Below are 25,093 nucleotides of genomic sequence, written 5' to 3' on the forward strand. Positions count from 1 at the left end.
TATATGAGTTATGTTGTATTTACTGGAGAACAAACATATCATAACCTGCATGGGCCAAATTCCTAAGTCTTAAGCTCCTATCCCTCACTGGTATCTACTCAAGCAAACCTCAATGCACCAGATTTTGCCTGGGTGCAGGGATGCATGCCAATGGAACCTGATACAAAACTAGAGACTCAGTTTATACTCAGTCCTTACCTATGAAAAACTCCAACTTAAATCAGTGGGGTTTACACCTGTGTAGAGACTGACTAAAACCAAACCATTTTGGCCATTTATAATTATAAAAATAAAAAATCAGTAATAGCATCCTGAATTGTGGTGTCCTGTAAAGTTTTCTTTTAAAAAAATGAATGGAATTTTATTTAACATTACCAGTATTGTGTGATGCACGGGAACATGAAATGTGTAAAAAGGAAATATTCAACATCCTCCTTATTTCTTCTGAAACTCATTATCACTTGTATTGTTCTATGATAGAGAAGACACTGCAGCCTACTAGAATGAGTGCAGGGCTGGGCACCAGGACCACATCAGTTCTGATTGTGGCTCTGTTAGTGACTTGCAGAGTATCCTTAGGCAAATCCCTAATTTCCTGTTTCCGTGTTTTACCCTACCTGCACAATGGGGGCAGTATCATTTACCTATCTCCCAGTGTTTTGAGAATTAATTGTTCTGAAGATGCAAAGCACGATATGAGAGAATTTTTCTTGATACAGCTCCATACTGTATTCCCTGAGCATGCACATAATAATGATGTCTTAAAGACCATGAGAAAAGGAGTACTTGTGGCACCTTAGAGACTAACAAATCTATTTGAGCATAAGCTTTCGTGAGCTACAGCTCACTTCATCGCATGAAAGCTCAAGAAAGCTTATGCTCAAATAAATTTGTTAGTCTCTAAGGTGCCACAAGTACTCCTTTTCTTTTTGTGAATACAGACTAACATGGCTGCTACTCTGAAACCTGTCATTAAAGGCCATGATCCTCCATTCTCAGTGCAAGTGGATGTCTGTATCCACTCAAGAGCCCCAGTGAAGTCTCTGCTCTGCCTGGGCACACAGGTCTGCCTGCACAGGGCAGTTTCTTAGGCTGGAACCTCAGTTACGGTAATTATTTCTAGATTCACAGAGTCTAGATAATTACAGTTTTATCTCCTCTATTTAACTACATTGCAATGAAACAGCTCTAAGGAAGGAAAAAAATAATCATTAACCTTCTGAATTTGTGCACTAGATTTTGGAGAATGCTATCAACTATTTTGCATGTACAATTTTTTAGGCATGCAAGTGGAAACTACTTACACATATCCATGGATGCTTCAGTGCCTCTGATGCTGTGATTCGTTTGGCAGGGTTGATGGTAAGCATTTTATTGATGAGGTCTTTGGCTTCAGGAGTCACTGTATCCCACTCTGGTGAGGGAAACTTAAGGAAAAATATATATGTAATTCTCTCTCTATATGTGTGTATACACACACACACACACACACACAGTATGTCACATGAATGGATAACACAGCTTAAAAATTCGAAGACTAAAGAAGCCTGTTATAAAGAAAATAATTTCAAACAACTTTTTATGTAAACATGTTTTTTCTTCTTTATTGTTTTGATGACTTCTAACAGGCTTGTTTCAGATATTAACTTATTTTGTGGTGCAACATGATGCAAACTGACACTTAGAGGATGAAATTACAAATTCAAGGGGAATACAGTTGGCTAAGAAATTCAGATCAGGGAGTGTGCTTTTCTGTGTGTTTGTACACTGCCTAATACAGTACGGCAATAAAAATAATAAACAAAATTATCATATAGACTTATTTGTCTTCTTGAATGTTAAACAGTGTATATGACATCTTAATGTTTAAACTCTGATTTATGAAACCACTTTATCAGGTACTAAAGCCCATCCCTGATCAGCAAAACATTTAAGCTTGTGCTTAAGTCCCATTGGAATGGGACTTAAGTGTGTGCTCAAGTGCTTTCCTGAAACACAGCCATAAGCAACTTGTGTTTTTCACTTTATAAATTAATGAATTTAGAGCTTGTGGAAATTGAGAATGGGGCACGGGTCGCTTGTAGTTTTAAACTAGTATAAATGGTGGATTCTCTATAACTTGAAGTCTTTAAAACATGATTTGAGGACTTCAGTAACTCAACCAGAGGTTAGGGGTCTACTGCAGAAGTGGGTGGTTGAGGTTCTTTGGCCTGCAATGTGCAGGAGGTCAGACTAGATGATCATGATGGTCCCTTCCGGCCTTAAAGTCTATGAATCTAATAGCGCTCGAGTCACTGCTGATCCAGAGAGCAGGTACCTAGGGAGAGTGAGAGTGCTACCTTCTTCTGCAGGGACCACCTCTATGGAAGATCAGTCCAGTCTCCATATGTATTTAATCACTGCCTTCTCAGCTGTGACTGCAGTGCCAACTGGAATGGTATGTTTTGCAATATGGGCGCTTGACCACTAAGAACAAGACTGAGACCATAAACTCATTTCCACTACAAGGCTTACATGAATGGCTTAAAAGATAGAAAGCTCTGTATGCCTTACAATTTTTTGAGTCATTCAGTCTTTAAATTGCTTATCAGTTGAGCACCAATAGACTCCAATTTCACTGTGTCTAAAATAAATGTACTATACTATAAAATCTATAACACTTCTGAACTACTACTCTAATCCTTCCAACGTTCACTGCTGGGCACTGACAGTCAATGGGGACTATTCCCACATAAGTGTTTGCAGAACTGGGCTCTATAACGCTACTGTTATGCCTATTTAGGCAGGCTACAACTTTATGAAAGATAATGCACAGGAAAAAGTTATTTAGGTTGGTACCAGTGGTACACTGAAGAATTTAAAGTTTTGTCAATTTAGAAATACTACTGAAGATCTGAACAAAGCAAAAGTAACCATCATTCATAAAGGATTTTAGACTTATGTAACTACCAGACTCAGACTTTACTGTAAACATACTGTAGGAGGTATTCGTATTTGTAAGGCTCCTTTTGCACACATTTGTCCCAGCCAGACACACATATGCAAACTTATAAGTGAATCAACTGAGATCACAGCTGTGATACTCTGTAACTAATCTAACTGAAATGTAAAATCAGTAACAATAACCAGCAGAAAGAAAAACCTTGTGCTCTCTCAATACCATCCCTAAAAAGCAACAGTTGTAGGATTGTGGGCAAAGGTACACAGTAGTAGAAATATAGGTACTGTTTAAACAGGCAGATAGAAATATACTGCATAATGGTATATATTATATATTGTACAGGCCAAAGAGATGTTTACTCATATAAAGAGAGTGGATCATAAAAATGCTGATAAGAACAGAAATATTTAGGAACTAATTCCTCCTTAGTTTTCACTCCCTTCTTAGTCTAGCAAACTCATACTGAAAGCTCGAATTAAAAACAATTATAAGAGTAGCTCATAATACATACGTCATAAGCACCAGCCTTGATCTGCTGATAGAGTCTGTGCTGGTCTTCATCCCAGAAAGGAGGGTATCCCACAAGGAGAATATAGAGAATGACACCTGGAGGAAGTCCAAAGTAGCACTAATTAAGCCATTCATGTAAACTAGCCGCAGTGAACATGAACTGAATCATGCCTCAAGGCTGCACAAAACAGGAACAAACAAATAAGGCAAATGACTTATTTGGTAGTACAGCTGAATAGAAATCTTCCACATGTTGGAAAATAAACATCCTGACAATGCTCTGAGGCAGCTGTAGAGTTCACATGATGACACCCTGGAAGAAATTATGGGGAGTGCAGGTGAAGACTATGTGCCTGGAAATGGTGCCTAGATACTATGGGGATGGGCACATTGGAAATGTCTAGTTAGCTCTAGAGACAGACAGGGATATCTCCTCTAGTCCTACTCGGAACAGTCTTAGACAGCACAGAGATTAAAACCAGCCTGCTAATGTAAGTGCTCTCATTAGTGTACTGATGGTAAAGATGATGGAAAATTTTAAGAAAAGAGTCTACCATGGACAAGCCTATCTGATTTGTCATTTATTCGGCCGTGGTTTTGGGATAACTACAAGACGCAAGTGCATTCACAGATATGGCCTAATCAATCTGTCTATGCTACAAATAGTACCTGTTAAAGAACCAGATTACAAAATGGTTGTCCCTTAACCTGGTTACAAATATGATTTCAGGGCAATTCAAACATTTTAACTGGGCAGCTAAAGCAATGGAGAGAGATTGGTATTTAGCCGGGTAATGAAATATAATTAAGGCCCAGTCTATAACACAAACTGGAACCATGTTTGTAACCATGTTAAGGAAAAATTGTGTTGTTGCTAGGTTCTAGGACACTGTTACACCTGTAGTGTAGACAGGGTCAAGAGTGCTCTGACAGCACACTTGCTTAACTGTAACATTCAAATAATAACTACTATTCAAATAAACAACTACTGAAAAGGTAAATATGAGATAAGGAAACATTTAAAATTAACTCTGAAATACATGAAACAGAGGCTCCTAACGGACAGATCACAATGTAGTGGGCTAAATACAATTCTTCAAAATTGTTTCTTACCACATGCCCACATGTCCACTGGCTTCCCATAAGGATCTTTTCGTAGCACTTCTGGTGAAAGATATCCTGGTGTACCAGCAAAACCTGTCAGAAAGCATGATGAGAGAGTTAGCCAGTCAGTCATGAGAACAGTTGTGTTCTCCATAACTGAATATACAGTATAACAAAGAATTTCTTAAATAACATCCTCTTCTGCAGACTGTGTCTATATTAGCTATTTAGTTTTAAAATCTCCTACCTTTGGGACACCTGTAGCTCAGCTCATCAGGTAGTAGTGACAATGGGAGTATTGGTGTAGACAGGACACCACCATGTCCAGTGTAGAGGTATGACAGTAAAAATAACATTGGACATCTGCCTACATCTGCAATCCAATTGTTGTTACTACTGGTGGAGCTACACTGATGAAAGAGCAAGAGTGGGAGATTCAGTGCAGACACTCTCATGATTTATGTACTACAGTAAATCTATTGTAGGCCTCCAGCAATGACAAGCAGTGCATTTATTTGGTGTCACAGAGTCATAAAAGTTACAGAGGGGAAAATTCTACTATATCTTCCTGTCCATCTCCCAGTAAATGCAGTATCTTTTCTATTTTATCCAGGTCAGCGCCTAAGCCCTGGTCTACGCTGGGGGAGAGGGAGGGAGATGTCAACCTAAGATACGCAACTTCAGCTACACAAATAGCATAGTTGAAGTCAGCGTATCTTAGGTCGACTTACCTGGCCGTGAGGATGGCGGCGAGTTGACAGCTGCCACTCCCCGTCAACTCCGCTTCCGCCTCTCGTGAGCTGGAGTTCCGGAGCTGATGGGGAGCGTGTTCGGGGATCCATTTATCGCGTCTAGACAAGACTTGATAAATCGATCCCCGACAGATCGATCACTACCCGCCAATCCGACAGGTAGTGAAGACCTGCCCTAAGTGACGTACCTAGCCCGTGAGTGTCTTACAGAGAGGAAAAAGAAGGTGTACCTGATCATATGAACATTTTTGCTGGTTGTTTGTTATTAGACTGATCAGAGTTAGCATAAGATAAGCCCTAAACTATAGAAATTATGTCAGTAGAGCTCATCTAGGAATCACAAATCATCTCCTGTGGATCCTTTAATTCAGCCATCTATCCATTCTGTGGATTGTCAGACTGACATCCACGTAAATTTGTTACAAATGTTATCACATATTTTATACTTCAGTGGTATCAAGTGCACTTATTGTCCAAACAGAATACAGTAAGAGTAAAGCTACAGTCTCATGTTCATATTAAAAAAGTGAAAATACTCCATGAATAAAATGCAGCTGGATCCCATGGAAAGTTTTCTCAATGTACAAGCAATAAGTAGGGCCAGAATTAGAAAACTAGTGTAGACCAGTGTATATTACAAAATGTTATCCAAACCCTTTCTCCCAAACTGGGGATTCATCCCAGTTAATGCCAGGTTGTGGTACTATCACTGCCCTCCTTTGGAAATTGAGCTGAGGGGAGTAGAAGTTTTTGCTCCCACCGGAGCATCATAGTGCCAGTTGCTCATAGTAGAAATCAAATCAGGCTGCAGCCTCTTTCCAAACACTGCCATTCATTTTTCAGATTGTGCCAGCTCTTTACAGGCCACCTCTGATATAAGTGACATTGTGGGAGTTTTCTACTACCACACCTGTGTCCCCTGGGGATGTTCCAGGTAAAAGCTGGTCCAAACTCTAGTGAATTTGGCTCATGGAATTTACAAGTTCCTCCTCATTCTTTAAATACTAGACAATGTTGTTTTCCTCTTAGGAGAAACACAAAATGGAGGCATGGAAGACACCAAAACATGCCAAGCATTATGTAAAAACGAAAGTAATTGATGACTAGAATGAATGAATGCTGGTACACTGACAGATGAATAATCTCAGACTTTTTCTAAAACACAGTTTTAATGGAAACTGTCCTGTTCGCCAATGGCCATGAAGTACTATTGCCTATAAGACTACCTGAATGACCAGAATATTGATTTGGTGACTGTTACTGTATTATGCAAACTTGGCTAGAATATTTTAATCTATCTATAATTGAAAAAAGATGCAATTGAGCCTACAAAGACCAGTTAAGACCATTTAACTGAATAGTGTCTATGTGCCTAGAGCCTCAGGTGGTAATCTTTCCAGCATCCTCCCCGCCCCCACACTGTGCCCCCTTCCCCTCCCTCCACAGCAGTGTCCTCTTTTGGGGAACCTGAAATATGGTAACCCTAAATTTAAGACAAGGTGCAACTAGGGCTCAATCCAGCTCCCAATGAGTTAACAGGATCTTTCCATGGACTTTAATGTGGGGTAATGAGTCACCTGCTTCAGTGAGTCAGCAGAGCCCACTTGATGGGTTTCCAGTAGATTAAACACCTGCTAACTGGGTGGGGTGTTTTGGGAAAACGTTGCCAAGCTTTTTACAAACAGCTACACAGAAATGAAGCTTATTTGATTAACAAATGTGCAAAACAGGAAAATATCTTGCATTCTCCAAATAGGATATAATATATTCTGGACCATATTCTCTGCTGGCATAAATCTACTGACTTCAGTGCAACTCTGCCAGGAGAGAATTTGTCCCTCACAATACACAGAAAAAGATCCTGATGGGTTCAGAGCTATAAGTAGTATTTGTGAGTCACTAAGTGCTGGAAAATCCACCAGATAACAAAAGTTCCACTGGAAATTGGGAGAGAGAGAAAGTTCAACATACTATTACTATGCAGGGCCCTGCAAGTTCAAGTTCTTCATTGTAGGGCTAGCTATGGGTAGATCTACAGTAAAACCAAAGATGTGACTGTAGCTTAGATAGACGCACCCGTGCTAGCTTTAATCAACCTAGCATGGCTAAAATGCAGTGATGTTACAACAGCACAGGCTTCAGCTTCTAGTCTAGTCTAGTACAAGCCTGCCCAGAACCTTGGGTACCTACTTGCATTGCTAGCCCACACTGAGACATATGCTGCTGCAACTTCACTGCTATTTTTAGTCATGTTCACTAAATTAAAGCTGGCATGGGTATGCTTATCTGAGCTGTAATCAGTCCCCCCACTTTCGATTGCAGCGTAGACATACCCTATAGGAAGAATGGCACTTGACATGCATCAGAAGGAGTTGCTTCTTCAAAGGCTCATACATCATGCACAAATATTCAACACTGCATTTAATCAGGCATGATCCATGCATGTTCCTTGCAAAAACCTGAACAAACCCTCCTTGCATCATGGGCTTTGGACTTTTACCAGTATAAAGTAGCAGACTAGGGCCTAACTCTGAACTCATAGCGGTGTAAGTCAAAAGTAACTCCATGAAAGTCAATGGAAAATTAAGCCCAAATTATATACTATGCAAGGGCTTTGTAGGTGGAAAAAGAGGGGATTTAAAACATTATTAGAAAGGGATGGGGAAAAAAAATTACAAAACAGGCACAGAACCCTTCATCTCCAAATAGAAAAACAAATAAAAATTGCTTTGTTACAACATGCTGCTTTCCTCATTCCACTGCTAACAGCTGAATCCATACCAAAGATATTTGAAAACAAATCCATTCACACTCTCTTCCCTCTCCTTGTGATCTTCCCTACAACTCCCCCACACTTCCTTTACCAAGATGGGGAAGTTTTTAACAGCTGGATGAAGGTTTGAATTGGTTCTTTTTGTAATTCAGAACCACTTTGTCCTTCCCTAATTTCAACAGCACCACAGTGTTGTTTGATTAAAGGGTAATACTGGGCCTATCCTATTCTTACTGCCTTGGCACCAGAGGCCTTGGACACTTACCGCTTTGGTTCCATTTTTAAATTATATAATAATGTTCATTTTTCACTAACCTACGCAGCAATGTACAGAATTTCTTACATTATACCCTTCTTAAAAGTTTTTTGCGTCAGCCCCCGCTGAATTACTTGTAGCCCAAAACATTTACTTTAAATGCATCACAGCTCCATAGGATCAAGTGCAGAATTTATTTTTATAGAGACCCACAGGAACAGCAAAATCCTGGGCACTCTTCTGAATTCACCCTATTACTGAAATACCATTTAAAATATCTCAGGATTAAAACTCCCCGATTATTTTTTTTTCCTGATTTGCCAGTTGTTTTTGCCATTAATACACAACTTCATTCTGTATTATTTTTGATCAAGTCCTGTTGTGCTGGCTTGACCAGTTATATGCAGTGGTGATATTTAGGTCCCCAATGCAACTCTGTGTCTTCTGGATTTTGGAAATCCACTATAAAACAGAGTGGGATTTAAAACACTGGACTAGTTAATAAGGACACTGTTATGCACAAATGTGTACATATGCACCCAACTCTTCAGACACTCAGCATAGCTAACCTACTGCTTTTGTTCTGTTACTCTGACAGCAAAGTCCAGGTTTTTTACTTAATTTTTAAACATAGTTTTCCAGCTACTGTACATGTGAATGGTATCTGCAACAACCATTTTGTGCTATATTGTTCCTTTGGAGTCCTAATTATTTTTGCTTTATGCTTGACATATGTTGAGTTAAAAACACCTTATTCATACATACCTTAGTATTTTTTTAAAAACTGAGAATAAACTCTTTTTCTCGCTTTTATTTATTTTGACCTTCAGGTAATGACAATAATGAATTTGCAATCTGCAGATGTTTTCTACATTAAATCAGGCCTGGATGAACTGATTGATTAGTTATCTGGGGGCTGTATTATCTTTTCTGAAGCATGAAGGGGACAATGCATGTCCCCCATCCCTAGTGATCCTACTCCCCTCGCACACTGTGTGTCCACCTACTACCCTTACCGTGGATCTCAGAATGTGTGTAAAGAGCTCTGCCTGACCCCTTCTTGCATGATCTAGAGGATACAATCTGACAGTGTATATCTTCCTTCGGGGGGGGGGGTTGGGGGGGGAAGGATTTAGGAGATGACTTAAAGTAAGAAATTTCTCTTTTTGAAGTCATAATCGATGCATTTGACTCCACCCTTCGATATATCTTTGTGCCTCCTACTGAAAGTCAATGGGACTTAGGTTTCTTAGTCCCTAAGTGATGTCTGCAAATGGGACTTAGGCTCCTATGCCACATAAGTGCTTTTAAAAATTTTACCTACTGAGTTTTTAGCAAGATGCTGAGCTCCCCAGACTCTGCCGAGGTAATTAAGAATTCAGGATGCTCAACACTGTGCAGGAAGAAGCCCAAAGTGAAGTAAGATGTAGAAACTGAATTACAGTACAAACAAAACAGCCAACCACCACATATTCAACTCTACTATGTATGATTGTCCATTATTATTATTAGGGTGGGAACAGGAAGGGTTGGGAGGATGGGCAGAAATGTGAGGTTAAAGAAACAAAAAATAGAAGAAGGTTCACTTACCAAACCAAGCCTGTTGTTCTCCTTGAACTTCTATAGCCAATCCGAAGTCTGCCAATTTTACAGCTGCTCCCTTGGATTTGCTAGCTAAAAGTAAATTCTCAGGCTTTATTCAGAGAGAGAGCAAAGAGGAAAGGGGGAGAGAGGGGAAATGAGATGAGAACACATCGTAAGTAACTTTTTTCAACAGTTACATTTTCCAGTCCAGTATTCAATGATCGGCAATACTGAAAAGTACAAAACTATTTATAGAGTGAAGAAAACAAACCATGCATTTCCCCTTGAATATTACAGAAACCTATGTCTTTCATTCATTCTAAAGGACCACCTGGCCTGCAAATGGCCTTCCCAATCCTGCATGATAGCAAGACGAAAAGAGATGTGTAGACCTACTGAAGAGATTATGGGGATCTGTGTGATCAAACTTTGTGTTTGGCATCTGCCTTTGTGACACAAAGCTGGCAATCACAATTTACCTACAAAAATGCTGCTGGGGAAAATATAGGTTGGGTCTGATCTGCATGCAGAATTTTTGCAGGATCAGTATATTACTCGCTGCAACATCATAAATGTGCTTTGCGTCATACAGCAATAACAGTAAGAGTCATGATTTTTATATATATATATTTAGAGAATGGATATTAAATAGATTATATAGTGCAATCTCTTCAGCATGGGAACTGTACCTTCTGTGTTTGCACAGTGCCTCGCATGGTCTGTGTTACCAAAAATAGCAACGGCAAGGATAGTAATAATAGCTACTGTTATTGTTGTTGCTATTTGTCATCACTTTTCAATTACAAGTTAGATTCTAGGAAACAGCAAGAAATGACTATTTTTAACCAAATAAATGGTTTTGAACAATTGCTGTACACTGAATGTGAGAGTCTTTCTTTTTGTATGGGTATATCTACTACTATTGGAAATGATCATTCATTTAGACAGAACACTATTAATGCATGCTTATGAGTTTCAGAAGAAACCGGAAAAGAATGGTTGAAGTATTTTGATGAGGTATTTTGTAAGTAAGGTACTTGGATTTGTTTCTAATATGAATTCAAATGCAACATTAACTTTACATATTTAAAACAGACGCTAAGGAAATGCAAAAGTTAGCATTCCAAATAGTGTGTTTAGTTTAAAATGCGCCTGTGTATGCTGTTAAACACACCCCTTAGAATATACAAGACATCAATCTTTGCAGAGATAAGGCTGCTAGAGCAAAGTTAAGTTTTGTTAGAATTTGCAGAATATTGTAGAATTCAGAAAAAATATAGCAGAGACACTAACTGTAGGACCCAATATTCTTCCCCTGACATTTTCTTTTTCCCCCTGACATTAATACATTTTCTTTAAAAAAAAGAGAGGACATGCCCTATGTTGGCTTTAATTACAATCTCCCTCCTACAAATGTATCCCACTAATTACCTGAAGCATTTCTTGTGTAGGGATGTTAAAAACAGTACACCAAATCATTACATCTTGTCTTAAAGTGAGGCCCCAATGCTGCCAAGTCTTCAATGTGAGCTTTATTTTAAGCATGTGAGCACCTTCATCGGCTTCAGCTGGACTATACACATGCTCAAGGTTAATAATGTTTGCGAGATCAGGGCCTAAGGCTGTAAGCTTTTTGGGAGAGGCTGTCTTTTAGTATATGGCTGTACAGTGCCTAGCACAAAAGGACCATAATGTGAATAGGGCCTTTAGGCATTGCAGTGATTATTATGATGATAAATAACAATGGCTTCTAACAAGGTTCTTCTAAAATCTTGTTCAGAAGTTTATTATTTTCCTGTCACACACAACTTTTATGAACCAAAAACCTAGCAAAGAACTACCTATTCATTGAATGTTATTTACACCAACAGGTATTTTTCTTTTTCTTCTTGCTATTTTTGCGGTAGCTGTATCTAAAAAGGTTTAATCAAAAAGTATTTTTTCACCCTCACTGAATTTAAAAATGGTTGAATGAAACTTCCTTGACTTCTCATCTTCTCTCTATCCCCGGCAAAAAATCAACGTTGGGTTGAGACCAAACATGGAAATTCAGTCCCAAAGGAATTAGTCATTTTTAAGCAATTACTAAGCACTGAAAACAAGGGATGGGGATTATATGAAAACTGGTCTAGTAATAATGAAAACTATAATATAACTGGAGCTCTTCAGCAGAGTTACCACCCACCCTCTGGCATTTGTTATGGAAACAGTTAACTTCCAAAAGAAATATGAGAAAGTCATCTAAACGTTCGCCCCATATATGCTAAATCTTACCAATTATTATGTTAAAAACTGTGACATATACGAGATTCAGTCAATACATTTATTTAAAATAAAGATTAAGGTTTCCCAGAATAAAATGTAATCTATTTTTCACTTGAATTATTTCCATCTATTTAAATCACAGTACCCCCAATATTTAAAAAATAATGTTAAATGTTTCTTTAACTTTGACATGTTTTATAAATATTAATATAAACAATGTCACATTGTCTGTTATTTCCTCATACCTATTTCAATGTATAGCTAACATTCTTAGAGATTTTCAATCAAACAGAGAGAAATTTGCAGTAAACAACTTAAGGCAATTGATGGTCCTATTTGTTTGTGATCGTCAACAATCCAACACAGTGAAATTTCATGCACTACCAGTTGACACACAAGTCCTAATTCATGAAGCACATACCCTATTTTGAATGGGATCACATTGTGAAATGGTATAACTCTTCCCCCCCCTTTTTATACAATTAGAAATCTGTAATCTCCCTATTAAATGGGATTAAAGTACTGTAAGCAAATACCATTGTCATAAGATAATAAGTATGTTTCAATAAAAAAAGAAGGAGCACATTTACTCCTATGATAAGAGCAACAGCCTTCCAGGCAGTATAGTGTGGGACTATGTCCTTAAAGAACATGCACCTGCCAGTTCAGAATAACAAGAAACACACTAGATATTTATCATGCATGAACTTCAAATGACTAAGGCATATATGCATAACTGGAGAGGAACTGGGAGATTTTACAGCATAATCTTGTGTATCATCCATGAAACTAACAAATCAGTCTGGATCAAAAAGTTGCACTCTGCACGAAGAAAGTCTGGCTGCAGTCATGCATGTAGAAAAGCAGTGATGATTTTAAAAGTTACTTGTAAATAAATTAACACAGAGCTGAGTTTATGGCTTGTGTGTGGAAATGTCTTTATTCATAAAGGTTTTGTGTGGGGTTTAATATATCTGGAGCCTGATCTCGAATATTTTTTTCACAATGGGAGTCTGTGGGGGTTGTTAATCACCTTAGATTCTCAAGAGAAACATGGCCGCTGATTGCCAGAGCCAATGTAACTTAGATCTTGAAATTTCTACATGCAAGAGTTCTGTGAACTATGTGAAAGAAGACAGCCATTAGTAAGTGTTTTTACCAGCAATTTTAAAAATCCTATGAGACAGTTTTTTCTGGATTGGGTTCTAGATCCATTCCAATACACCAAGGTTCCCAAACAGTGTTCCATGGAGACTTCCTGGTGGTCATATAGTGCCAGATCACGTCTTCATTTCTAGCTGCTCAACTGCATTAAAAAAGAGCTAGAAATATATATATATATACTTCCCTAAAATGAAGCTAGATCATCCCTCTCACACCAAATGGGAAAGGACATTTTGCAAGTATGCTGTCAGGATATGGATAGGGTTTGAGGAAAAGATACTTCCAAACCCTCACAAGGCCAAGACCATCCCTCCTAGTTGCCTGGCCTCCTACAGTTCTAAGTAGCCTCTCCAGGCTTCCTTGCTGGAGTTTCACGAGATCCTTGTGTGGAGAGAGTTGTAGAAAACTCAATATGGCCCTGGAACATATTCCCTTCTCTGTGTCACTTCCATGAGGGCAGTAGGGGGCTGATTTTCAGTTTCCTCAAGTTTTCATCTTGAAAATGAAATTATTTCAAAATTAAGCACTAATGGGTGATAGGAACAAAGTCTCTCTACTGCTTCCAATTCATTCAGGATTTGCCAAAATAAAAAAAAATCCACAAGTGGGCTGGGGTGGAGAGAGCACAGTTGGGTTACATAAGGGATCATTCTTTTTTCATGCATCTCTAAGAAAATGTCACTTTATATGAACGGTACACCAAACCATTCCTTATCCTCTCAGTATATATAGCTACACAACAGTTTCTTTAACAGTGGATTGTACAGTATATACAGTGTGAACAGGCATCTTTAAAGCAGCTGGTCAAATTTCATATCCTTTCATTTAAAGCTGGTGCTGACTGAGACATGTGTTATCCAGCTGCTGAGAAGGATTTGTAGACTGGACAGAGACTTGGCATTGTAATGTTGTCCAAAATATGAAATATGGAGCTCCATAAGAGCAAAATGGAGGATGCTGACTATGCTTTCGGAATCCACCACGTCCCCTAGGTTTTCTGATTCGTGTTTTCCTGCATTACAACTCCTTAGATTTATCTAGTGTAACATTAAGGAAATCTATAAATAAAATAAAGTAACTATACAGCTCTTCGCTGGGGGTCAGAGACGAGGAGAGGGAAGACAACATTTTGATCCTGGTTCTATCATTGGTGATGAAAAATCTCAATCTGGAAAGGAAATTCCACCTCCTTATAATAAAATTCCTTGATCAAAGAGAAAGGCAGTTGGCAGTACGGGGAAAACAGAGACAGAGAGTGAGTGTACTCAAATGAAGGATTGGGTGAGACCTACAACTGCCTTCGGCTATAAGGATGCCACCTTTTTATTTCCTTTTCAAGGGGAACCCATTATTCAGATAGTTTCCATTAGCCTTCTATATAAACAGACTAACTGCATCTAGGATCTTGGAGACTGAGTGTTGTCTGAGTTTAGTTTTTCTCTTCTTTTGTATGAAGAATGAGAAAGTTAGTACCTGTGTTTTTATAGACAGACAATCTAGCTTGTCTCTAAGAGTATGTCTACATTGCAACTAGACACTTGCGGCTGGCCTGTACGAACTGACTGAGGCTTGCAGGGCTTGGGCTGTGTGGCTGTTTAATTGCAGGGTAGACATTTTGGCTTGGGCTATAGCCTGAGCTCTGGGACCATCCCATCGTGTAGGGTCCTAGAACCTGGGCTCCAGCCAAGTGTCTACACTGCAATTAAACAGCCCCTTAGCCCGAGCCCAGTCAATCTGAGTTAGATGGCATAAGCCAGCCATGGGTTTTTAACTGCAGTGTAGACATATCTATGAGCCATCCAGGAGCAGAAACTTCAACCTCTTTAGTTCCATCTCAAACTTGCACCAGATGTGAGAGGAATTTGATGTAGCAGTTATCTCCAGTCATTTGGAAATATATGTAGTTAAGACGGGTAATATTCCTCTTAGCAAAGGGAACTTCTTTTCCAAAATTCTATTCTAAATAGTACCACCACTCTGGGAAGAACTCTAACCTTAAAGAACTTTCTGGTCAGAAAACTGCAGCAATTCCAGCTTTAAACAAAGGTGGCCTGTAGCACAGTCATCAGCCACAACAGGAAATAGAAAAGGGTAGGCCTTGGTAGCAGCGATCTCAGGATGGCCATTTACCACTAGGCCATGTGGCCTGCATGTATTAATATGCTTCTCAGGCAGCTCTTTCTAAAAATGGTTTGAAAGTCATATTCATGTTACCTCTGCTGCCCCCCCCACAACCCCAGACAGCTCTGGGACGACAGAGTGGCATACTGTTTATGTAATTACATTACGTGCTCAAATACTTGAAAAATAACTTTTTTCCTTTTCTTCTCCGTTACTAACAGATGTATAGATAATGACAATCCCTTAGTAGGTTGAGAGGATTTTAGAGGTTCACTCCTATTTTTGCCACTGAGGCGGGAAAGGAAAATATTTACAGTTTCACTGGACAAGTTTGGTAACCATAATTGCTTTTTAAATTGAAATTCTATTAAACAGCAACAATTTGTTCAATTAGGTTAGCTATTCCAGTTCGGTAAAGTCTACAAGCAAGTTTATGCAAAAAGACATGCTCATTTCTTCTGCCTTTACATGCACATCTGCAGCTGAACAGTAAGTAGGAGCTGTGTGGTGTGAGATCTGCTCCAACTGTATTACTCACCTTCAAGTCCCGATGGACTACTCCCATCTGATGACAGTGTAGCACAGCCTCCAGGATCTGCTGAATGCAATGACTGCATGCAAACACCAGGGGGCGTGTGTTAGTTCCAAGCTTACACTCACTGTCTGTATACCCTCAGCGAGACTGGGTTAAAGTGCAAAACTAGCAAACAACTGAAGATGTTTTTACACAACCTTCAGAAATGTACACACATCACTCACACAGAGCAGCTACTATCTCAGAAATACCATGCCAGGTGAAGGCTTTACCTTATTTTAACCCATTTTGATCTGTACTTGGCATTTGGAAGAAGGAAGGTCAACGTGGACTCCACTTGATTTAATGGAGAAGTCCTGTTAATGGGGATATGCTATTTCGGAGATTACTGTATTTTAAAAATGCAACAAGTACTGATACTGAAAATGTGTTGATAACATCATTTTTTAAAAAGTTATGTTAAATATTTAGTGGCATTTGTTCCTTTTCCTCCCTTACTTCCTGAGAGCTCTCTGTTGCATTAAAAATCATAGCAGCCATTAAGGTAAAATTACTATAAGTAATGTATTTTAGATAAATTATTAACTTCTCATGTTTTAATTTAGTTGACAATCATCTCTTGCCTGAGAGTTCGTCATACTCTAATGGAGCAATGTGTGACCAGTTGTTCTGCTACTGCAACCCATGGTCTCAGAACAGAAGTGGTGTTTAAATCTGCAGGCTGACATACATCACAGCCAAAGTGCAACTCCAGATGCATACAGAATGATTAATGAAATTCCTTCCAAAATATATGTATCATACCAACCACGTTCAACTAGGTGGGATAAATCCAACACCTTGGAAGCTTACAGGTTTCAATCTTAAAGTAATTACTTCCCCTTTTGCCATGATGTATGTTAGGCCTGTAGACTTGCAAACTGGAAAGAGGTTCATGCATTATTTATTCAATTAGTCATTTTGAGGGTGAGGAGGATAAGCAAGGGAACATCTCAGCCAACCCACCCTCTGCCCTTTCAAAGTAAAAAAAACTCTTATCCAATTTATGGGCACCAGATACTGACCTTCAGGTCTCTGTGAACTATGCCATTTAGGTGACAATGATTAACACTTTCTAGAATCTGCTGTATACAATGACTGCAAAGATACAAGGGCAGAATGGAAGGGAGAACATTTTAAAGGCACATAATCACATCAAATGCAAAATAAAATAAAATTAAAAAAAATATAAGGAACAAAAACAGAGTTACATTTCCTGACAAATCTTAATTGCACATGGAACTGGAACAAAACAATGCTGAATATAAAAATATTTCCAGATCTAAAACAAACAAAAATAAAAAAAACAAACAAACAAAAAAAACATTTAGCATCTAAAGTGTGATATCATCAGACAGAACAATTTGTGTAGTGTTTTCATTCAGCAGCATGGAGATTTTTAAAGAACATAACAAATCTTAAAAAAAACAGAAAAAATTTGGGAGGGCAGTGAAATCCTTAAATGGTTTCTGATGTACTTTCTGAGAAAGTTTATATTCTGACATCAATATTAACACACAAGTGTTGAAATAAGGAAATGAACAAAAATGAAAAGATACAGAAGAAACAAGAGTAAAGAATTTAAAAAAATAAACAAGAAAAAACAAAACATTTATCATTTTGAATATAATGGTTTCTTGTAGAAAGTATTAATGGGAAAATAAATGTAAATGTTTCAATAAGGAAGTATACATTTTCATTTAAAACAGCAGTGACAACAATAATTTGGTTAGTAGCCCCGTGTAAAATGGAAATCAGCATTAAAGGTCCTGAACCAAAATCTTCAAACACGGGTGTATGAATATAGGTTTCTAAATGCGTAAGTGTATAACTAAATGCTGAGAACCCATAGTTCGCATTGAAATAATTACCACTGAAAAATCAGGCCACTTTTATTTAGGTGCTTAAAATATGGAATTAGCAGCATGTTTTTTTATACATGCAATTTAAAATTTTTGGCCAATCTATAGTGCCAAAAAACACAGCGGAAAACTTTGGTTTTCTACAGCAATGGAATGATTTTCAGACATTTTTAGCACTGTTATAGCCAATGAGAAGGGCTCATTTTTACTTCTCATTGGGTCGAAAATCTGGGACTATATGTACTGTACTTGTCAAAGGGCCATGGATTTGATGCTGATCATATTAAATGTTTTTGCCATGAAATTCAGTAGTTAGGGACAGTCATAAATCAGTAAGTAGAGCCCAGTTCTGAAAACCCTTTCTTACATGAGTAGTCATTAACTCACTTAAGTAGTCCTCTTGACATTAAACAAACTGCTTGCATGAATAAGGACTACTTAGGTAAGGGTTTGCAGGAACAAGACCTATTTTTATTATAGATCATGCATCTATAAAGCTCATTAGCTATTTCTAAGGACACACACAAACATATACATAGAAGCATAATATTTCTAAACACTCCACTTGTTTAATACAGTATATATTTGTATGCACCCCTTTGCATCAGATAATAACTTTTAAACCAGAATAATCACCTCAGTTTTTCTTTTCTTTAAAAAAAAGCATAACCACTTTGTGGCATTTGGCATCAGCATTAGAAAATGTGACTGTTTCCACAGAACTAAAGAAATTAGAGTATGCAAAAATTATTCAGTCAGCCCTCCACAACTGCTAATCCAATTTTCTCCTCTGCAGCATGTTTTGTCCAGCTTAGTTTTAAATGTCCTGAGCGATCAGGTTTCCTTAGGAGATTATTTTTCAGTCTAATCAATTTCAGTGTCAGGAAGTTTCCTAACATCCTGCCCAGATTTTCCTTTGCTCACCATCATCCCATTACTACTTGTTATACACACTTGGGACACTGCTAATGTTTTCTCTCCGTCTGCTAAATGAAATTTAAAGGACAGAATATTTGCGCTGTTATTTTAAACTCTCCCAAAAATGTGTTTTACATAAAGTGACTGTGGTTTAAAAGAACAACCCTTACCATTGTAAAGGACTGATTGAATGTTATATTACTACATGGCATCTCTATGTGATTTGGATATTATAAATATACAGAAGCAAAATATCTCGTTAAATTTATTTTAAAAGGAGTTTTCCTACAAAGTTAGCAATGGGACAAATATGAAGAGGTGCATTAGGGAACCTAATGGACCAGAGTGTTTGCAGATTTGGAAACGTCACGAGGTCAGCAGAACACTGAATTGGGGAAAGGCTATGGTACCCTGGATGCCCCTATCTCTAAAGAATCATGTTAAGATTCAGCCTTTTCTTCTCTTTTTTCAATAAGCAGTTGCAGTTACAGCTAATAACTGCAGCTCCACAGTTTGAGCACTGACAGAGACATGCAGTCACTACTACTGTTTGTTAATGGGGAAAAAATGTATCTCAAAGGAATGAAAAGTTTTTTGGATTCAGAACACTCATAATATTAAATATGTAGAGCTTTCCAAAATTAATGTGTATTAGAAGCTTTATGTCACATTGAAGTATTATTTCCATTCTACAGATGGGAAAATTGAGGCAGAAAGTATCTTTACTAAGGACACAGTGAGTGTCAGAATCTTGTTATGATAACAGGGGTGAAATCACGGTTCTATTGAAGGCAATGTGAAATTTACCATCACCCAAACTGAGCTCAAGCCACTAGACCATGTCTGTCTATCTTTCAAATCTAACAAAGCCTTGATGGGAACTATAGATGAAGGCTGAATTGCTCTGTTCTAACTGATGCCAAACACCATAAGTAAACATCAAAATAAGTAAATATGCTAGCATAATTAAAGGTAATTGTTAAAATCTAGCAATAAACAACATTTTAGAAATCAAGCACTTACCTGGCATCTGCTTCACTGTAATATTCCCTTGCAACTATATCCTCAAACAGTTCACCTCCAGTGACTCTGTGAAAACAAACGATTCATTAGGGCCAGAAGCAATGTGGCAAAAAAAGTATCTGAAATTATTATTATGGATCTAGCCATTATTCTTTTTTGTTTGTGTGTGGAACAGGCGGTCATCCTTATTACAATGCCAGACTTTCCCAGCTAAGTTCACAGCTGGTATAAAGCACATACAACCCTATTTATTTCAAGGAGCTACAACAGCTTACATTGGGGTGAATTTGATCTATGACTCATGCCATGCCGGAAAAAAACCACATAAAATATGAACATGTACAGGCTGCAATAATGTTTGTGTATTTATCTTGCGGTAGAAACTGACATAGGATAAATATATAAAATGTAACTAATACAAAGTATATATAAGCACAAATAAGATCATCTTAATTTTGTCATAGAGTTCTTTAAAAAAAAAAAAAAGTTCAAATCCAGCCATTCACCAAAAACCCATGAGAGTAAGGACATGTAAATTCATCAAAAATACGTATGAACAACGATGTCAAGTATGTTCTAGGAAAAAGAGCCAACTTATCAAATCAGGGAATGCACCAACAGGTAACACGAACAAACATTCACAATATACTTTAATGGCCACCAGTTCAACAGAACACTTACGATAGTGTTTAACTTTAAGCACATGAATAGTCCTATTAGAGTCAGGGTGTTTAAAGTTAAACATGCAGTTAAATGCCCTCCAGAATCAGAGCCTTAATTATCAAAAAAAGTTTACTGACTTCTCACTAAGCCATAACTACTAAATTGGCAGGCTCTCTCAGTCTTGGTGAGTTCTGCCCCAGTCACCACACTTGAGAGAAGTTCTGTTCTCCCTCCAGTTGCAGTCCTGAATGACACAGAAGTCCAAAGATATGCTGCCTTCCCCACTGCATCCTTAAAAGGTCCTTTGCCAGCACAAACAGATATCCTGAATTGATTGTTATTCTGTTATAAATACACTACTGTAATCCAAAGGAGTATTTAGAATAATTTATTTTAAATTTTACAAGAAACCTACTTACTTTTACTTGCTTCTGCCCTTTCCACCATAAAATCCCACCTCAGTTTGCATCTCTGTTTAGAGCCTAAAAGGACTCCTTGCAAGAAGTCTGAGTTATGTGTATGCCCTTTCTGTTGGATTTTTGGAAAGTCTTGCCTCCAGTGATCTATGCATATAAGGTGATTCCAGGATGCCAAGTCTTCAAAGAGGTCACATTTCATCATAGTATATGAATCAAGTGAAGCCTCTTATAGCATACTGTGTTAGTAAATTGTCAAAGTAGAAATTTTAGCTCTGGGCTTGTCTCCATGTTGTGTTAGACTGCACTAGAGCAGTGTAAACTCCAGTGCACCACCTGATCTGAACATGTTGTGCACAACCTGACCTGCATGGACACTGCTTGTGCACACTAAAAGTTCCCCTAGTGACCATTAATGTAGTCCTGCGTACTATATTAATGCACATTAGGGAACTTTTAGTGTGCACCAGCAGTGTCCAGACAGGCCAGTTAGTGTGCAACACGCCAATGCTCACTAGAATTTAAATCCCTCTTGTGCAAACTAACGCACTGTGTAAACAAGCCCTCTTAAGCAGCAGTGGAATATAAGAAACTTGTATTAAAATGATGGTTTTTCAAGCCACTTAAGTATACTGAACTGCATTTTTCTATTTGCAGAACCTAATTGTATTTTATGTGAAAAAGTAAACAGGTAGTGGGGGCTGAATTCTACAAAACTGCATATTTATTTCTCTATTGCTGTAGTAGTTGCTTGTGGCTAAACATTAGTTATTCAGTACAATAAAAGCAATTAGCTGAGATACAGGAATGAACTACTCAGCAAGGAGTAAAGCCCCCTTTGTTGGGGCAGTTTGTTGCCAATTGTATTTTTATTTTCCAATGTCCATTTGCTGGTTGGAATAAATCCCCCATATTCGAGGCTAACATATTAGGGACTCTGGAGAGCAATCTACTTCATATAACAGAATATTATTTCATAGCACAGTCTGTAGCAAAAACTGTAGGAGTTACATTACATTCACAGACAGGTTGCCTAATTCTCATTTCTCTTCGTCTTCTACCCTCCAGGTGTTTGTGTTGGTTGTTAAGGCACAAAAATACTTAATAAATGCATATGTTCTTTGGTAGCTCCTGTTACATATATTTTTGTTTGCTTTGTCTTTGGTAAAAAGAAAAGGTTTAATTTTCACTGTAATATAAATGAATAAAAACAAAAAATCCTTTGATCTTGTGCCTCACTAGAACAAACTCTTTAGATCCAAGCCGAAAAGAAAAGAAAAAGCTTTTAATCAAAGCAGTTTTTAATTAAAAAGTACACCAAAATGTTGCTTGTTCTAATCAAAATTGAAGAAAAGGAGAAAACGGCTACATATTTACTGACACTGGATGTTTACATGGCATCCCTAGCTAGTGCTATGAGATGAAAAACAAAAGCAACAAAAATACAGGTAAAAAGAAAAGGAGTACTTGTGGCACCTTAGAGACTAACCAGTTTATTTGAGCATGAGCTTTCGTGAGCTACAGCTCACTTCATCAGATGCATACCGTGGAAACTGCAGCAGACTTTATATATACACAGAGAATATGAAACAATACCTCCTCCCACCCCACTGTCCTGCTGGTAATAGCTTATCTAAAGTGATCATCAGGTGGGCCATTTCCAGCACAAATCCAGGTTTTCTCACCCTCCACCCCCCCGCACAAATTCACTCTCCTGCTGGTGCTAGCCCATCCAAAGTGACAACTCTTTACATAATCAAGTTGGCCCGACTTGATTATGTAAAGAGTTGTCACTTTGGATGGGCTAGCACCAGCAGGAGAGTGAATTTGTGCGGGGGGGTGGAGGGTGAGAAAACCTGGATTTGTGTTGGAAATGGCCCACCTGATGATCACTTTAGATAAGCTATTACCAGCAGGACAGTGGGGTGGGAGGAGGTATTGTTTCATATTCTCTGTGTATATATAAAGTCTGCTACAGTTTCCACGGTATGCATCTGATGAAGTGAGCTGTAGCTCATGAAAGCTCATGCTCAAATAAATTGGTTAGTCTCTAAGGTGCCACAAGTACTCCTTTTCTTTTTGCGAATACAGACTAACACGGCTGTTACTCTGAAACCTGTCAAAAATACAGGTGAAATTTTACTGACAGCAAACAAATAGCCAGAAATTCCTGCATTCCTTCGTCTTAAAGAAAAGAATTAGACTCTTAGGGAACCTTCAACATCATCAGCAGTATAACTGGCCATTGATATGACAATAATAAGCAGAACAATTAACATTAATTGCTCCCTTCCTCTCACCCTGGCAATTTAGTACCAAAGTGGACACAATGTATTCCTACCAATGTGTGGATAACTTTTTTGCAAAGTAAGTCTTATTTCATGTATTTTCAGTTGCAAAACAAGTATGTATAACTGAGAGGGGTCTGAGCTGCCACGCATGGAATTAAGCTTTCCCAAAGATCGGGGGTGTTTGGTTCTGAGGTTCTGGTTGCATCTCTAAAGCAATAACATGAACTTGAACCATGATCCACTGTTTATACATCTGGCTGCTTCACTGACATTGTTTTGTTACGGTAGAAAACTTCCAACTGTCTTATACAGGAATACCGGGTGAAATCAGCTCTCCAAAGTGCTGATGATCAACTGCAGAAATAATTAAGGTTGATTTCTAAAACCAATTTATACAGAGGAAAATTAAGGCAGCCCATATCTAAAACATTAACTTACTAATATTAGGATCTTCTGTTTAACAATTTCTTAGGGCTTGAATAGAGAAAAACTGAAAGTACTGCAAAGCACTATGGAGAAAGGAAATACATCATGTATAGACATTAGGTTATGTACGTAAGGTTGAAGCTAGCTTCCAGAAACGGACTAGACCTCACACTGTGCAGGTGCAGAGTGTGGCACGCATAAGCAAACTGTAAAAAGGGAGCAAACGTGATTCTCACTCTGCACTAGAAAGCTGCTGAATGGCTGCCAAGTCACTCCCTGCAGCAATTGAGACCTAGGAGGGAAACACATGGCTAGGGGCAAGGGTCTACATTTTTGTTGTGTGGACAGTGCCCAGCACAAGGAGGCCCTGATCCAAGGAGCAACTAGGCAATGCCACAATACAAATACTATTACTTCTACTAATAAAAATCAGTGCCTCATAATAAAGTTCACACTTAAACCACTCTCCTCAGACATACCTACTGTATTACTAATTTCATCCTTATTTTTGGTGCTGGGTGCTTGATATTTATTGCCTTTCAGTGTGGATGACTATGCATAGCCCTCGACCTTACTTGTGCCTCTGTTTCATTTGCACTGCGCTCGCACTGAAACACAATAACCTTGAACTTCATACTGCATGGTACATAAGGACTGCAGCATCAAGGCCTACAAAACATATTTTGACTTCCTCCTCCCTTCATAATTGCACAAAATCAAACCAATCTGCCTGAAATCTTGCATGTGCCTCCACAGTCCCCCTGAGAAATGACTATGGTTAACAGTCGTGGGGAGAATGCAGTGCAGAGAGCTTTAGAGGGAAGGAATCTGGCAGGGAAGGGCAGCTATATTTCTTCACCTTTCCCACATAAGGGCCAAAGGCTTTTATATTACTATGAAGGCCAGGAAAGGGGAGACACAGAGGATTTCTCTCTTCACTTCCCACAGCAATTAGACAGGCATGGATGTCAGCAGGATCTTTAGGTGCAGGGGGTGTGGTCAGTCATGAGGATGTGGAGGAAGGAGTGAAGTGTCTCCCAGGGTTACGTTCCAGTTCTGTCCCTAATTCTGAACCCACAATATTCATGGAAAGAAACTACCTCCTTATGCTGACAATCCTAGTGTATCATAAACCTACGCATTGACATTCTCTTTTTGTTAAAGGAGCTGTGAAAAGAATAAGCACGCCATTGGGATTTCATTGAAGCCCTCCTTCTGAAAACTGGGTACACTGTTCATGCCCAAGCAGCTGTATTTTCTGGTGTTATTATTGCCGCTAAATTAGTTTTGTTTAAGTGAATTGGATGGAAACAACTTCTCTTTTCGCAGTGTATCTATAAATGGTTATTCAGTCACTTTGGAATCACAAGTGTAACCCACATGCATACACTGCTCCATTTAGTTGCACAGGTAAGGGAAAACAAAGTAGGGTGGATACACAATTTCTTGT

The 25,093-nt window shown here is 38.4% G+C and overlaps 1 protein-coding gene across 23 annotated transcripts in view; it reads right to left on the reverse strand.

Moving 5' to 3' along the window:
- Positions 1-25,093, reverse strand: part of CAMK2D (calcium/calmodulin dependent protein kinase II delta) — a 260,865-nt gene that overhangs the window by 61,321 nt on the left and 174,451 nt on the right. For 13 of the 23 annotated variants that reach the window (XR_007356203.2, XM_048846784.2, XM_075127583.1 and 10 more), the window contains exons 5-10: positions 19,848-19,913; positions 17,070-17,142; positions 9,927-10,029; positions 4,565-4,648; positions 3,453-3,547; positions 1,305-1,427 (exon numbers count right to left, since the gene is read on the reverse strand). Coding sequence is in view for 22 of the 23 variants with exons in the window: in XM_048846784.2 (XP_048702741.1) it covers positions 1,305-1,427; positions 3,453-3,547; positions 4,565-4,648; positions 9,927-10,029; positions 17,070-17,142; positions 19,848-19,913 (544 nt within the window). In the remaining variant the exon portion in view is untranslated. Of the gene's footprint in view, positions 1-1,304; positions 1,428-3,452; positions 3,548-4,564; positions 4,649-9,926; positions 10,030-16,008; positions 16,082-17,069; positions 17,143-19,847; positions 19,914-25,093 lie in introns of all 23 variants that reach the window. The other 10 variants (XM_048846769.2, XM_048846780.2, XM_048846778.2 and 7 more) reach the window with 1 other exon arrangement.

Source organism: Caretta caretta, chromosome 4 (genome assembly GCF_965140235.1).
Source record: "Caretta caretta isolate rCarCar2 chromosome 4, rCarCar1.hap1, whole genome shotgun sequence".
Lineage (NCBI taxonomy): Eukaryota > Metazoa > Chordata > Testudines > Cheloniidae > Caretta > Caretta caretta.